Genomic DNA, 17293 nt, shown 5'->3' with positions numbered 1-17293 from the left:
GCTTCCGGGTAGGATGCGCGCTGTGTTAAGAAGCAGTGCGGCTTGGTTGGGTTGTGTATCAGAGGATGCATGACTTTCAACCTTCGTCTCTCCCGAGCCTGTACGGAAGTTGTAGCGATGAGACAAGATAGTAGCTACTAAAACAATTGGATACCACGAAATTGGGGAGAGAAAGGGGTAAAATTCAACACAAAAAAAGAGAATATTTAAATTAAAACATAAAACAATATATTGTTGTCAAAACCATTATCTGATAAAACCTTAACTATAATCTTAGCTAATGTTCTGGGAATGTTCCCGGTTTGCTGGGGGGAGTCTATGCAAACATTGAGATGTGTTTAAACAGTCATGGAAGAATTTCTCATTCCTCTTATGCTTTGTGTGTTGATGCAAGCACTGCAGGGGGATTCCATTATGATATTGTGTATGAGTGTGTGCTAAGAGTGTGGGATAAGGTACAGTGTGTGTAAATAGGAAAGTGGAGACCAGATAAAGAGAAAGAAGAAGAGGACGGAGGGGGAGCAGGGTCATACAGTACATCAACAAAGGCCACGTTTCACTTTCATGTTGCATGCAATAATGTATTGCATGTTTCTCTGTGTTAACATTTCACACATGTACAGTACATAGCTGTGTCCTACCTTCGTAGGGGAGATGTGTGCATGGGAGACGTATCCGTGAACGTTCTCTATTCGGGACAGTTTCTTCTCTGCTACCTGGGCCAGCTCTGGCAGTCCCTCTCCCCTGCCCTCCGTGCCCTCTCTCTCTCCCCTGTTGTGGTGGTGCCTGTCCAGGGTTCCATGGTGGCTGCGGAGGGTCCCGTGGTGGCTACCCGGCAGCTCCCTCTCACTGCCCTCCAAGCCAGGGTAGGGGTGCTGAGGACAGGCCTGGGACTGACCTTGGTCCTGCTGGGGGGTTGCATCTTCATCCTGAATCCTGTACTTCTGCAGAGTGGTAGATGAAGGGGGGAGAGAGAGGGGGGAGACAGAGAGAAGAGGGCAAGAGATGGGATAGTGAGAGGAAAGGAAGAGATAAAAAGGGAGTGAGAGGCAAAGATAAAATAGAGAAGTGAAGGGGAAAGAGGGGAGAGGGACAGGTTTCTGTTAGTTTTCAGGTCACAGTGGAAGAGGACTAAGCACTTCTAAATGGGCTTAATGTCACTCAGCTAGAACTGTTTGTAAGATCAAACAGACTTTGTTCCATCACGCTGAGCATACACGCTGTGTGAGGTGTCTGTGTGTGTGTGTGTGTCTCTCTCTCGGTGTGTGTGTGTGTGTGTGTGTGTGTGTGTGTGTGTGTGTGTGTGTGTGTGTGTGTGTGTGTGTGTGTGTGTGTGTGTGTGTGTGTGTGTGTGTGTGTGTGTGTGTGTGTGTGTGTGTGTGTGTGTGTGTGTGTGTGTGTGTGTGTGTTTATCTGTAGGGCAGCCCAGGTGTAGGACCAGTGTGGCGCTAATAGCTTTAGGAGTGTTTCCCATTGTTCCATGATGATATAGCCATAACAAATAATAATAAAATAATGTTGCTGAGAAAATACACAGCATGATCACATCTAAAACCCTTCCCTTTCACTTTGACCACTGCCTCTCACTGGGACAGCACATAGCCACCCAATCAACCAACACAGCACCGCTACAGGACTTTGTCAATCTGGGCCGCTACCAGACAGGTATTGGGATTTATTCAGACCATGGAAAAAACACCAGTTATTTGGACTCTCTGGGCAATCAGTGACCAGTGATTGGCCAATGAATTAACTACCAGGGAGAAATGGAAATCAGCAGTATTGCGATTTTTAACCCTTTACAGTTACACTCTTGAGAATTGGCATATGTGGACAGGGTCAAATTGAAATGCTTCAAACAGAAGAAATATGAGAAGCATAGGCAAAACCATGGTGGCAATTGAAAGGGAGCACTTTGGAGATTATGGGGAAATTATCAGAACAAAAGGTGAGGACGCAACAGTTCATCATCCAAATCATCCAAACATTATTTTCGCAGCATTTGTCAATAAGGGGTCTAACTGGTGTCTCCAGGTGGTCACACATCTCTCCAAAGTATGCACAGTTACTAAATATATTCAATGCACTTTTAGGACTCGAGAAAATGACCTTCAACTATAAGGTGCTTGTTTTTAGCAAGCACATTCCAGGAACAATAACAAAATCAGCAATTCATGACACACAGTCACACGCACATGCTAGGGATGGGCGCGGTTATTCTAATATTTGAATATCTGAACGGACGTTAGTATACGAATACTTGAGATAGTATTCATTTGAGAAATGTTTTTTTTTTACAATGAAAAGGCTTTGTCTCAATTAAATACAATTATCTACAGTAACAGTCAACAGTTTGGACACCTACTCATTCATTCAAGGGTTTTTCTTGATTTTTACTATTTTCTACATTGTAGATTAATAGCAAAAACATTAAAACTATGAAATAACACATATGGAATCATGTAGTAACCAATTGTTTATTTTTATCAAAACATATTTGATATTTGATGTTCTTCAACGTAGCCACCCTTTGCAAACTCTTGGCATGGCAAGATGGACTACAATTACGGACTTAAGTTAGCTAAATGAAAAGGAGTAGGCTACAACGAGCAACCGACAGGTAGGCTGTTGTTTAATCTGAATGGAGTTGTTGTAGACAAGGATGGGGAGCGCAGCAAAATACCCTCAGCTAGTCTTGGTAACTGGCTATCTTAACTAGCATGTTTAAATAGATTTGATGCAGTAAAGATAGGCACTGTCAGATGGGATGATATACTATATACACACAAAAGTATTGTATGTTAACTCTGGAGCAGTGGAAACAGTGGAAGCAGTGCAAAGGCCTCTTAGTTCCAAGTGAAGGGAAATCTTAATGTTACAACATACAATGACATTCTAGACGATTCTCTGCTTCCAACTTGTAGTAACAGTTTGGGGAAGGCCCGTTCCTGTTACAGCATGACAATGCCAGTGTGCACAAAGTGAGGTCCATAGAGAAATGGTTTGTCGAGATCAGTGTGGAATAACTTGACTGGCTTGAACAGAGCCCTGACCTCAACCCCGTTGAACACCTTTGGGATGAATTGGAATGCCGACTGCAATCCAGGCCTAATCGCCCAACATCATTTCCCGACCTCACCAGTGCTCTGGTGGCTGAATGAAAGCAAGCCCACACAGCAATGTTCCAACATCTAGTGGAAAGTCTTCCCAGAAGAGTGGAGCCTGTTATAGCAAAGAAACGGGGGACCAACTCGAAATGAATGCCCATGATTTTTGAATGAGATGTTCGATAAGCAGGTGTACACATACTTTTGGTCATGTAGTGGAGATAACCTGTTGCATTTACAAGTTTGTAGCGGAAGTCAGTGGCTACTTTTTCTCTCTCTCCCTCCAGTGTCACACACACCACTGCCCACTGCCCATCCCCCACCATTCTGGAGCGCACACCGTCTCTCTCGAGGGTCGCAGGCTGCGCTTCAAACAAGTGTCCAAGTATAAACAAAGTTACAAAAAACACGCTATCAACTATCCGGATATGCCAAAACATCTTAGGAAATTATTTAAAATAGTGAAATGATTTAAAATGCCCTAACATACACACTCAAACACACTCTTAATGTAGTCCGTTTACGGCTGCGGTGTCAACTCAGCTGCCAGCCTCAGGAAGTATGTGCCATCCCATCCCTCTCCTCTAGCCATACTGCAATTTATCCACTCTGTCTGACCTTTAACCAACTGACCCCTCAGAAGGCTACTCTGGCTTCATGGGGTCAATAGAAGGCACTCTAACCAAAGACTACACCATTTGTGCTTAGATGGACAACAGACATGCAATTTACTATGCAGATTAGCTATGCCAGCTATTAAGAAACAACCCAATCAGAACCATTTTGGCTGGCTCCCATTTGATTGTGAGAACATTCAAAATGCAACGGGAACATGGCCATCCAAAACATTTAAAAATACACTTATGTAGCATGCCATTAAGAAAAAGCGTATACAAATGGTAGAGGTAAGTAGAAGTATTGTATTTGCTTCCTGGGTCAACCCATTCCAGTTTCCTCTTCTCCCCTCCTCCCAGCCCTGTCAATCACCTAAAAATAAGACTCAGTGAGCTCACAGTACTAATCCGGTTTAGAGCAGAGGGCACAAACAGCAGTAATATGCCCTGGTATATTCACACACCCCACAAAGATACAGTACATGAGGTCTGGGATGTGTACTACTGCTAAATTACTTGATGTTCGAATGGGAATGTGTATGTGTATGCTCAGTTGAGCTGTTTACATTCTGCTTCATCATTATCACAAGCAGACTGGTGCTCCTGATACTGTAGCTTTGTGAGATAATGTTCATTCCATTTTTAGAGCAGAGGCATTCAAAGTTGGAGTCGCTGGCAATTGCAGTGGGTTCTGCACATAAAAAAGTATCATAAAAAAACATTGAAAAATAAAATGCTATTGAGTAAATGTATTCATTGGTTCTCTTCATTTTGAATAGAGAGATGAAAATGTAATTAATTGAAGGTTATTTGTTGATGTAAAAATGTGTGGTTGTGTGGAAGAGATATGGGGTGGTGTGTCCCCGCTGAAAAAGTGGAAATACCACTGTGTTAGACTGTACATCTGTGTTTGAAAGAGTGTGTGCATAACCTAGCTGAATTTTTTTTTAATTTTGGGATTTGTTTGGATTTGAAAATTCAACCGTTGTAATGTAAAGGGGTGGGGCTCAGGGGCTGTGTGTTGCTGTGGGTGTTTGAGTGAGAATGACAGCGGAGAGCCAAACAGTAAAAGCGCAGCCCCCTTCATTATCGATGCATTGTGCCGACTCATTGCAGACTGAAGTCAGGAGCTGAGCCAGAAGCTGAGCATTACATGTTAGCCAGACTAAACCCTTCTGCATGCTTCAGTTTGGCTGGCACCTAGCCCGAACCGATCAAGTGTGTGTCAGGATTTGGTCAGGGTTGTTCCGGTTTTTGGTCACTAGATGCCCCCATTGTGCCTTTTGACCTTTTGTTTTCCCTTGATCCCCATTATTATTTGCACCTGTGCCTCGTTTCCCCTGATTGTATTTAAACCCTTTGTTTTCCTCAGTTCTTTGCTCTGTGTTTATGTTAGCACTCAGCCCTAGTACTCTGTGAACTCTTGTTGATCCCGGTGGACTCTCTTGTGGAATTCTGTTTTTTGTTCTTGTTTGTTTGTTTTTGAGTATCTTTTGAGGCTTTTTGTGCTATACCTTCCACCTTGTGGATTTACCTTTTTGTCTTGGAGGATTACCTTTGTTCTTGTGGAATTCCTTTTGAGGTTGTGGAGTTACATGTTTTCCTGAAGAACTTCACTTTTTACTTCATTAAATACACCGTCTCAAGTACTGCTGTGTCTGCCTCATCTTCTGGGTTCTGCCGACTATTCGTGGCTCAGTTGGTTAAGTGACTGTTTCTCACTCCGGAGACCCGGGTTCGTAACCGGGTCCTGACAGAAACACAGAGACAGAAACACAGAAAATGAACCCAGAGGCAGCCAGTTCCCAGGACCTTGTTGCCATGCTGTCCCACCACCAGGAGACTGTCCAACGCCACGAAGCCGCCCTGGTTCAGCAAGAGGCCTTAATGGCTAGACATTCTCATCTTCTGTCGGAGATGCTGACTTCCATAAAGCAGATATCTGATCGACTTACCCCGGCAACAGTTCCCGTCCCAGTACCTCAGATTCACGTACCCATGGCAGTTAACCCTCTGGCTGAACCTCGTCTTCCACCTCCCCAACGGTTCTCAGGTGATCCAAGTGCTTGTAAAGGGTTTCTCACCCAATGTTCTCTCTCCTTCGAGCTGCAACCCTCGTCGTTCCCCACCGACCGGTCTAAGATCGCATATATCATCACCCTGCTGTCGGAAAAAGCCCTGGCCTGGGCTACTGCTGTGTGGGATGCCCATAGTTCCTGCTGTGCCAGCTACTCTGCCTTTGCTGAGGAATTCAAACGAGTGTTTCAAGGCCCAAGCAGTGGTCCTGACTCAGCCAAACAGCTCCTGACTCTCCACCAAGGTCGGCGCAGCGTGACGGACTATGCCATCCAGTTCCACGGTGGCAGCAGCGAGTGGCTGGAACAACGAGGCGCTCACGGTGTGCTTTCTGAAAGGCCTTTCCGACACTATCCAAGATGAACTGGCCACTCGGGAACCACCGGACAATCTCGAGTCCCTGATCAAGTTGGCCTCACGCATTGACCAGCGTCTGAGAGAGAGAACTCAACCGTAGACCTCTAGCCCCTATCAGTCCCAGCTCCGAGTCCCCACCTTTATCCTCGCTGGCTCCACCGGAACCCATGCAGATTGGACGCATCTCCCAGGCTGAGAGAGACCGCCGGATGAGGAGCGACGCTGTCTATATTGCGGCAAACCGGGCCATTTCCGTTCCACGTGTCCCGGGCTCCAGGGAAACGCTCTGTCCCGTACAGACCGGGGGAACTGTAACGGGAAACATAACCTCCTCCCATCCGTCCAACTCCCGTCTGCTCATTCCAGTCACCCTTTCCTGGGACAACCACAAGCTTCACCTTCAAGCCTTGGTAGACTCTGGAGCCGCAGGTAACTTCATGGATGGTGTCTGGGCGAAGGAGAATGGCGTTCCCTCTGAACCTCTAAGTGACCCCATGAGGGTTACTACATTGGATGGAAGCCCTTTGGGATCTGGACTTGTCACTCATGTCACTACCTCCTTGCGACTTTCAGTTTCACAACACCAGGAATTGATGAACTTTCATTTGATCTCCTGTTCCGAGTTCCCTCTCGTCCTTGGATACCCCTGGCTTCACAGCCATAACCCTCACATCGACTGGTCTGTGGGCACTATCAAGCAGTGGGGTCCTACGTGCCAAGCTACTTGTATTTTCCCGAATTCCCCGAGTTCTACTCCCGAGTCTTTAGAATCCATCGACCTGACCCGAGTTCCCGAGTGTTACCATGACCTCAAACTGGTATTTAGCAAACAGAGGGCCACCATGCTACCACCCCATAGACCTTATGATTGCCCCATCGAACTGTTTCCGGGCACTTGCCCCCCCAGGGGTCGGATCTTTTCCCTATCTCCACCCGAACGAGCTGCTATGGATACCTACATCAAGGACGCTCTGGAAGCAGGCCTCATGCGTCCATCCACCTCCCCGGCGGGAGCAGGGTTTTTCTTTGTGGCCAAGAAAGACGGTGGATTACGTCCTTGCATCGACTACCGGGGACTCAATGCCATAACCGTCCGTAACCGTTACCCGCTACCCCTTATGGCCACAGCCTTCGAGCTGCTCCAGGAAGCAGTTGTTTTCACTAAGCTTGACCTGCGGAACGCATACCATCTTGTGCGGATCAGACCTGGTGACGAGTGGAAGACCGCTTTCAACACGCCTACTGGTCACTATGAATACTTGGTGATGCCCTTCGGCCTGACCAACGCCCCAGCGGTGTTCCAAGCGCTCATAAACGATGTGCTTAGGGATATGCTTAACATATTTGTGTTTGTTTACTTGGATGACATCCTCATCTTTTCGAGCTCTCTTCAAGAACACACTAAGCATGTCAGACAAGTACTCAAACGCCTCCTAGACAGCCATCTGTACGTTAAGCCGGAAAAATGTGAATTCCATTCATCCCGAGTACAATTCCTGGGATTTGTAGTGGAACCCGGTCGAGTCCAAATGGACCCCAGGAAGGTAGGGGCGGTAGCGGATTGGCCCACCCCCAAATCTGTTAAGGAAGTTCAGCGTTTCCTGGGCTTCACTAACTTTTACCGCAAGTTCATCAAGAACTTCAGCTTGGTGGCAGCCCCTCTCTCAGCTTTAACCAAGGGTGGCAATGCAAGGTTTTTGTGGGGAAGAGAAGCTGAGACGGCCTTCCAAGGACTCAAGCAGCGCGTCCTCTCTGCTCCCATCCTGATACTACCGACTACGGATGAACCGTTTGTGGTGGAGGTAGACGCCTCAGAGGTTGGTGTTGGAGCTGTCCTGTCTCAGAGGGGTGAAGACAAGAAGCTTCATCCGTGCGCTTTCTTCTCACACCGGCTTACCCCGGCTGAGAGGAACTACGATGTGGGGATCGTGAACTCCTAGCGGTTAAGATGGCATTGAAGGAATGGAGACACTGGCTCGAGGGGGCTTCTCACCCGTTTCAAGTGCTTACGGACCACAAAAATCTGGATTATATCCAGCAGGCGAAGCGGTTGAACTCTAGACAAGCTAGATGGTCTCTTTTCTTCAATCGATTCCAGTTTATCCTCATCTATCGGCCCGGGTCGAAGAATCTCAAACCGGATGCCCTGTCCCGAGTCTACGCTCCTGCCATTCGAGATGACACGGACATGCCTGTCCTTCCTGCTGCTAAGATCATGGCTCCGATCTCGTGGCAAGTTGAGGATACCGTGAGACGAGCTCAAGCTATTGAACCGGACCCGAAAGGAGGTCCTGCCAATCGGTTGTTTGTCCCCAAGGCAGTGAGGACTCAGGTCCTTCTGTGGGGGCACTCCTCTCGCCTCACCTGTCACCCGGGCGTAGGTCGCACCTTGGAGTTCATCCGGCGTAAGTTCTGGTGGCCTACCATAAGAGAAGACGTTGCCACTTTCGTCAATGCCTGCCCCGTGTGCTGCCAGGGCAAATCTTCTCACCTCCGCCCGCAAGGACTCCTTCACCCTTTACCTGTTCCCCACAGACCCTGGTCCCATATCTCGTTGGACTTTATTACTGGCCTTCCTCCATCCCATGGCAATACTACTATCCTAGTCATTATCGACAGGTTTTCAAAGGCGGCCAGGTTCGTCCCTCTGACTAAGTTACCTTCTTCCAAGGAAACGGCTGAGTTGGTAATTAATCATGTGTTCCGAGTCTTCGGCATTCCTCAAGATATGGTTTCTGACAGAGGTCCCCAGTTCGCCTCTAGGTTTTCGAAGACCTTCTGCCAACTCATGGGGGCTTCTGCCAGTCTATCTTCAGGGTACCATCCGGAGTCCAACGGCCAAACTGAGTGGATGAATCAAGAGCTGGAAACCACCCTCCGATGTATGACTCATAACAACCCGTCCACATGGTCGTCCTTCATTGTTTGGGCCGAATATAATATTTCCTTATTAAAACCTGTTGTTTTTTCTCCCCTGTCCCGGCAGACAGACCTCCCCCTCTGCCTCGTGTCATTGGAGGCAAGCCGGCTTATACCGTCCATCGGATACTGGATTCCCGCCGGGTGCAGCGGTCCTGGCAGTATCTGGTGGACTGGGAAGGCTACGGTCCCGAGGAGCGCTCCTGGGTTCCTGCCAAAGACATACTGGACCCTGACCTCATTCGTCAGTTCAGGGCCCTCCACCCTGAGAGAGCTGGTAGGAACGTCAGGAGCCGTTCCTAGGGGGGGGATTCTGTCAGGATTTGGCCAGGGTTGTTCCGGTTTTTGGTCACTAGATGCCCCCATTGTGCCTTTTGACCTTTTGTTTTCCCTTGATCCCCATTATTATTTGCACCTGTGCCTCGTTTCCCCTGATTGTATTTAAACCCTTTGTTTTCCTCAGTTCTTTGCTCTGTGTTTATGTTAGCACTCAGCCCTAGTACTCTGTGAACTCTTGTTGATCCCGGTGGACTCTCTTGTGGAATTCTGTTTTTTGTTCTTGTTTGTTTGTTTTTGAGTATCTTTTGAGGCTTTTTGTGCTATACCTTCCACCTTGTGGATTTACCTTTTTTGTCTTGGAGGATTACCTTTGTTCTTGTGGAATTCCTTTTGAGGTTGTGGAGTTACATGTTTTCCAGGAAGAACTTCACTTTTTACTTCATTAAATACACCGTCTCAAGTACTGCTGTGTCTGCCTCATCTTCTGGGTTCTGCCGACTATTCGTGGCTCAGTTGGTTAAGTGACTGTTTCTCGCTCCGGAGACCCGGGTTCGTAACCGGGTCCTGACAGAAACACAGAGCCCTGACAGTGTGCTCACATACTTCCTTAAAATATCTTCACTTGAAAAATGAGACAAAATAGTGCTGTTTGTCCATCGTCAGACGTCGTAGCTGGTATACACTTCCTCAAAATAGTCCAAATTAGTCAAAGATAACTTAAGAAATCTGTCATAGATGTTTGATTTTTTTGCAGAGGAGATCTAAGTCGCGCAACTTTACATCAGTATTACTCAAGTGAAAAATATGCATGAAAACGATCTCTCGTTGAATGACAATAAACACTTAATTGAAGAATTCCTACAATTGACCAATCACCAACAAATGGGCAAAGACTCCAGCTACCGAACTTTGACTTGCTTCAAGAAAAAAAAATGTGCATGAACAGACGAAAAAACTCTCTGACGAAGACCGATGGGAAAATGGGAAGCATGCGGATGCCTTAAGGATTAGATGAGAGAGAATGGAATGGGAAGTTCTCACGCTTCTATTCATCAGGGGTGCTGGAGTTGATTTATTAAGCTATCACACTGCCTGGCATAGGCCTAAACATGCATTCTCATGACTGAATTAATTAATTAATTGATGAGTTGCAAACAATGATGTACACGAACCCTGGCTTGCTGATGCTATGTATTTGCCAATGAGAGGCTTTGAAGCCACTGGTCGGACGTATTGGCACTCCTCAGAAGGAGCAGTCCTCCATAGGAATTAATGGAATTATACAGTACTTCAATTAAATAAAAATGACATGTATTTAAACATTTTGTTGTTGTAGTGGGGACAGTAACGTTAGAACTTTTTTTTAAACTATACTTTAAAGAAAATATTTTTCTATATACATATATAGCATTAGTGCAAAGTCGCTCTGGATAAGAGCGTCTGCTAAATGACTTAAATGTAAATGTAAATGTAGATACCGTAGACTTCCAGTCATTGTGCGAATGCTAATTAGCATTGGCTTGCGAAACTACCTATAACTTCCTTCATACTGAATGCAGACATAAAAATGGTATCCATGAGTTCATTGACTCTATGGAATTAGATAAAGGGCTTAATTGCCAAAATCCCAATTCTATAGCTTACAAAATAATTCTTTACAATGGTGGGAGAGTCCCAAGATGGAGGCATGGGGGTTTAAAAACAGCACCCCCTGTTTAGTCATCTAGTGTATTAATATAAAACATTGGTCGCAAACTACGCTCACTTATCAACTAGGCCTAATAAATATGTGCTCGAAGAACAAGAGAGAAAAGAGGGACTTCATTGACAAGGCACTCAAAGAAACCTGAAGAGTCGTTCAGAAATATATATACTGAACCAAAATATAAACTTAACATGTAAAGTGTTGGTCCCATGTTTCATGAGCTGAAATAAAAGATCCTAGAAATGTTCCATATGCATCAAAAGCTTATTTATCTCAAATGTTGTGCGCAAATTAGCTTGAATCCCTGTTAACTTGTTGAGTGTAGGGGGCAGTATTTTGATGTTTTGATGAAAATCGTACCAAAATGAAACTGCCTATTTCTCAGGCCATAATCTAGAATATGCATATAATTGTCAGATTAGGATAGAAAACACTCTAAAGTTTCCAAAACTGTCAAAATATTGTCTGTGAGTATAACAGAACTGATATTGCAGGCAAAAACCTGAGGAAAATCCAACCAGGAAGTGCTATTTTTCTTGAAAGCTCTCTGTTCCATTGCATGTTTTCCCTCCATTTAAAGGGATATCACCAGATTCCTTTTCCTATGGCTTCTTCATGGTGTGAAGTCTTTAGACATATTTTATTCTGAAAAATGAGCGAGAAAGATCACATCGCGTCATTGGATGGCTGGGTGCCAGCAGCGTTTTGGATGCGCCAACAGAGTGGAGCAGACATTTTCTCTCTCTCTCCTATTGAAGAAGCTACAGTCCGGTTGAAATATTATCGATTATATATTGTAAAATCAACCTGAGGATTGATTATAAAAAACATTTGACATGTTTCTACAAATTTTACGGATACTATTTGGACTTTTTGTCTGCCCCGTCGTGACCGTTCGAGCTGTGGATTTCTGAACATAACGCGCAAACCAAATGGACCAATTGGATATAAAATAATCTTTATGGAACAAAAGGAACGATTATTGTGTAACTGGGAGTATCGAACTGGGAGTGCAAACATCCGAAGATCATCAAAGGTAAGCAATTCATTTTATTGATTTTCTGAATTTCGTGACCAATCTACTTTGCTGCTAGCTGTTTGTAATGTTTTGTCTGCTGAGAGAGATGTCCTTACATAAATGCTTGGTATGCTTTTGCCGAAAATATATTTTGAAACATGCCAGGTGGATTAACAACAAGCTAAACTGTGTTTTGCTATATTGCACTTGTGATTTCATGACAATTAAATATTTTTAGTAATTCAATTTGAATTTGGAGCTCTGCAATTGAGCGGATGTTGATGAAAATGATCCCGCTTAACGGGATGGGTGCGTCAAGATGTTAAATGAGCATTTACCATTTGCAAAGGTAATCCATCCACCTGATAGGTGTTGCATATCAAGAAGCTGATTAAACAATAATGATCATTAAAAAGGTGCACCTTGTGCTGGGGACAGTAAAAGGACACTCAAAATTGTGCAGTTTTGTGTTAAGGGAATTTTTATCAATGATGACTAGTTATGTATACATTTCAATCAGGACTGACTAATCCGAATATTATTATGTTACTATACATGTACTAATCAGAATACTAAATGTTACTGTATATGTATGAGTTTTCATTCTTGATCCCAGTACTGAAAATAATGTGTGTGTGTGTGAACGTGGGCAAAAGTTAGAACAATGGCGGTCTGTTCCTTTGTACAAATGAATTAACTATCTCCAGACTGTCTAGAATGCTTATCTACACTGACTGACCTTGGTTCTAGGCGAGGAGGGAAGGCTTGAGAACTATAGGGCCTTTCTACCAGTGTCAAGAAGAGACGGAACATTTAGAAAACGCTGACATCATTTTCAGTTTATAACCTGTGGTAAAATGTGTATGAACTCAGTACTCTCTTGAATAAAGACTGTTACTTGACTTTAAGACTGGGACTCTGTCCATTCCTATAAGATAAGGGTCATACAAATCCTTACGAATTGACAGAGTGTTTAATTTTGATTGGGAATTAAAACAGAGGAATTCAATTCCTTCAACAATTGGTCCTTCGAAGCCGGGATCTAAAAATCCGTCCCTGCCACCTGGAGGTCATACGCCGGAAAAAAACGTGCACGTTAATAGCTTCTGGATTGAGGTTAAAAACAGGCCGGGGTTTTAACCCAGATGGCAGGTACAGTGACAGATCCAAACGAACAGTGCTTTTCCCAGTCGGCAGCAGGTCAGTAGCCTTTATTCTCGATTCTGGGGGGATTTGAGTTCTTTGATTGATGTTCTAAAATTTTCAGAATTCATCAATAATGGGAGCTTTGCTATTCCCACAGGGTTTTGTATGACCAACATACACTGGGTTTTGTATAACCGATATACGCTGAGCAGGTTCGAAAATAACCTGTGATAATGTGCACTACCGTAAATAAAATAAACTTAATCATGAGAGGCATATCCGCCCGAGATTAAGACGGGATATTGATTAAGTTCTGGGGGATAGGACGGTGATCTTGTACAAATACTGGGCGTGGGGAGACTAGCGGGAGATTACCGTTATAGGAGAACAAAGAGCATGGAAGGGAGGCATCCAAAATCTGACTCAGACAAAGAACCTGAATGGAAGCTGATATTACTAATATAGCCAGGAAGGGTTTTAAATTAGGACGATTTTCTGGGAAGTTTTGCGACTACAGACAATTATAATAATATAATTATTGGCGGGGAAACACAATCATTTTAATAGCGGGACACCAAGGTAGAGTATTTCAGCTTTGAAACCGATAGACTAAAATTGATTTTAGATTGTAATTCACCTATTTGCATGTTTTGCCTGAAAAATACTGAACGTTTATTATGGGTTTTTAGATTGAATTGAAAAAAGAAGGCATTAAAAATAATGGCGAGACAATTTCGAGGTAATACGCTATTTTGCCCAAAATGATCTGGTGGAATAATGTATTGAGATGGGAGTCGTATTTAAATAAATGTATCATAGAAGAGAAAGTCACCTAGACTTAAATGTAGGGAATAACGGAGAGATACGATACAATTTCGTGCTGTCCGGATGTTATAGCTATTTATGAATCGACTGACATACGACAAATTTAGCACAAAACATGGTATGTTTAAATGTTAGGGTATAGTAAGTTGAAAAGTTTGGTTGGTTTTACTTTGATGATTAGAATTTAAAACTGAACTCAATCTGAATAGGGTATATATATTTTACAGAGGCAGGCAGATTTGTGGTGTCGTTTTATGTTGAACAACATCGTTCCTCAAATTTAAACAGAGAAGATGGGTTGTGGCAGTTAGAGGGAAAATGCGTGCATTATAGCTTAGAGTTACTTTTCAAAAGTGGCTAAATGTTCCAAATACATTATTTTTAAAAAGGAGAAATATCGTAAAGATAGTCTGAAAAGATGCCACAGCTTGCAACGGAAGTGCTAGACACTCAATGGGGCTATATAGGGCAACGCTTTGGACTATAAAATAGGTAAGAATAGTTTAAAAACCTCTTAGGGAGGCTGTGAATTTTTCGCAGCTTTTTGTTAAAAATCGCGCAACATTTCAGCGCCCTGCTACTCATGCCAGGAATATAGTATATGCATATGATTAGTATGTGTGGATAGAAAACACTCAGACGTTTCTAAAACTGGTTAAATCACGGCTGTGACTATAATAGAACGTGCGTTTCATCGAAAAGTGCAGGAAAATCTGATCACTGAAAATTAGAAAATATATCCATGCGCCACTTCAACCCATTGTTAAAAGTGACCCACATTAAATTGGGCCGAGGTTGCATTACCTACAGCTTCCACACAATGTCAACAGTCTTGTCATTTGTCTCGGATTTGTTTCTTGGTCAAACCGAAACAAGGCAGCCGATTTCTTCCGGTCTCCGACAGGATGTTTTGGTTGAGAAATATCCTGACATGATTTCAAGACGTGGAGCTATAGAATATACATCGCCCGTGATCATTTTGATAGATTATTAACGTTTACTAATACCTAAAGTTGCATTACAAAAGTATTTCGAAGTGTTTTGTGAAAGTTTATCGTCAACTTTTTAATTTAAAAAAATGACGTTACGTTATAAGACTCTATTTTTTCCTTGATTACACAGTCTTCATAGATCGATATCTAGGCTATATATGGACCGATTTAATTGAAAAAAGACCCAAATAAATGTTTATGGGACATCTAGGAGTGCCAAGAAAGAAGCTCTTCAAAGGTAATGAATGTTTTATATTTTATTTCTGCGTTTTGGGTAGCGCCGGCTACCGCAAAATCTGTCGTGTTAGGTGACGTTGCAGTATTTTGGGGGTACATGCTATCAGATAATAGCTTCTCATGCTTTCGCCGAAAAACATTTTACAAATCTGACTTGGTGGATAGATTCACAACGAGTGTAGCTTTAATTCACTACCTTGAATGTGTATTTTAATGAAAGTTTAATATTGTTTTATCAAAAACTATAGGTGGCGCTCTGAAATTCCGCTGAGTGATGTTCCTGCATGGGAACTGTATTCTGCGTCATCCTTAATCGTAAAAAGATTTTTGGTTAGGTAACACCAGGGATTTCGAACTAGAAGTTAACGTATTCTAAAAAACACTATCTGTTTTTCTTTACGGGGAACAAGTATATGTCTTATCTTAAAGGGACAGTGCATTTTTATCACAGTGGTTTGAGGGTATGGCAGTGTATAAAATATTTTGGGACGACAATTTGAAGATAGACTGAATGAGTTACATGAAACATCGAGAGATTTAAAACAAACTATCAGAATTATTGGGTTTCGTTGTTGTAGTAAAAGTTTGGGTTAAGGGGATTTCCCTGTTCCCAGTGACAAGGTATTTTAAAGGGGTACACTCACATATGGATTATTATGAGTTTTAATTAGACAAGTGAATAACGTATTGGGAATAGAGTCAAAGACGAGACAGTTACTAGATCAAAATGAATTCTAAATAATAACGCAGAGACAATTACGATTTATACCCATCGAAATGTTTTATAAAATTAGCGAATTTAGAGATATTGGTTGGGGTGATAAATTATAATTCAAGATTTGAACAAATGTGATAAATTAGGTTTGGTTTATCGAACAACAATTATTTACAATTCATTGAAAGTCACTACGAATTGGGCCGAGGTTGAGCGCTTGTTGATGATGTCACTAGCAAAGCACTATTGGTCGCCACGTAAATTACGTTGTGACAGGGGGTAACGGAGAAAATTGTTTGTCATTTAGAAGGAAAATGTGTGCATTAGTGTTTTGAGTCACTTTTCAGAAGTTGATAAAAATTACAAAATACATTTTTTTTAAAGTAATTTGAGAATCGCCAGGATAGTCAGGAAAGATGCTAAAAACTAGCAGCTGATACGCTAGGTGGGCATCATAAGATTTGTGGCATTTATTTGGATTGGATTAGGCTATGGGAGAGGGAGACTGGATGTCTGAATCGTAAAACATCGTGATAATGGATTCTGAAGGTTGTCAATTTCAGGTTTGATTGTTTATGTATCAGCAGTGAATTTGAGCACTGTTTCCATTGTGTGGAACCATGTTAGGGTATTTAAAGTTGAAAAGCAACCTCTATAGAAAAACATAACTGCATATGTTTCGGGAAATTAGCTAGGTTGAATTTGGTTATTCAAGCTTTTCCCCTGATACGTAGACATTCGTAACAGGGGCAAGCTGTTTTTTTTGAGGAACTAAAAGATGTAAACATGAGTCTCTGAGTAGTTTTGCGATCTGAAACATTATAGTAGTGAGTTTTCGTATAGTTTTTTGCTGATAAAAGTGTTTGGTTTATTTGTTTACTGGTTATGGTCAATTTTAGGGTTTGATTTAACTTAGTTAAACATTGTGTTCTGGCGTGTTTAAGTAGGATTCTTTATTCCGCGACGGATGGAAGTTATCTAAAATAAGTAATTTAAAGGAGCCATGGGAGATATCTGGGATTAAATTACGGATTCCTTACACTGAGAAATGTACGAAATTTGCGGCAGAGGGAAAAATTAATACATTGGATAATAATGTTATCAGGTTAATTGTATCTAAGGGTGGCATGTTCATTTAAGTAAACATATACGTAGACAATGTTTAAAACTTATGATTAATGATTTGAGTCAAAGGGGAATTATCATTAGGTTTAGTTATAGTTCACTTATTGAGTTTCTGAATCGAAGTAGCATAGTGAATGCTAGTTAGGCGTGTTGTGTCTCACTTTTAGAAGCCTCCTGG

At 42.8% G+C, this 17293-nt stretch overlaps 1 protein-coding gene across 1 annotated transcript in view; it reads right to left on the bottom strand.

Annotated features, from left to right (window-relative positions):
• Positions 1 to 17293, bottom strand: part of LOC118358901 (discs large homolog 1-like protein) — a 202501-nt gene that overhangs the window by 172500 nt on the left and 12708 nt on the right. The window contains exon 2 of the mRNA XM_052480206.1: positions 642 to 944. Coding sequence (XP_052336166.1) covers positions 642 to 944 — 303 coding nt within the window. The remainder of the gene's footprint in view (positions 1 to 641; positions 945 to 17293) is intronic.

Source organism: Oncorhynchus keta, chromosome 26, assembly GCF_023373465.1.
Source record: "Oncorhynchus keta strain PuntledgeMale-10-30-2019 chromosome 26, Oket_V2, whole genome shotgun sequence".
Taxonomy (NCBI): Eukaryota; Metazoa; Chordata; class Actinopteri; order Salmoniformes; family Salmonidae; genus Oncorhynchus; species Oncorhynchus keta.
This window is presented reverse-complemented; position numbering and strand designations above follow the sequence as displayed.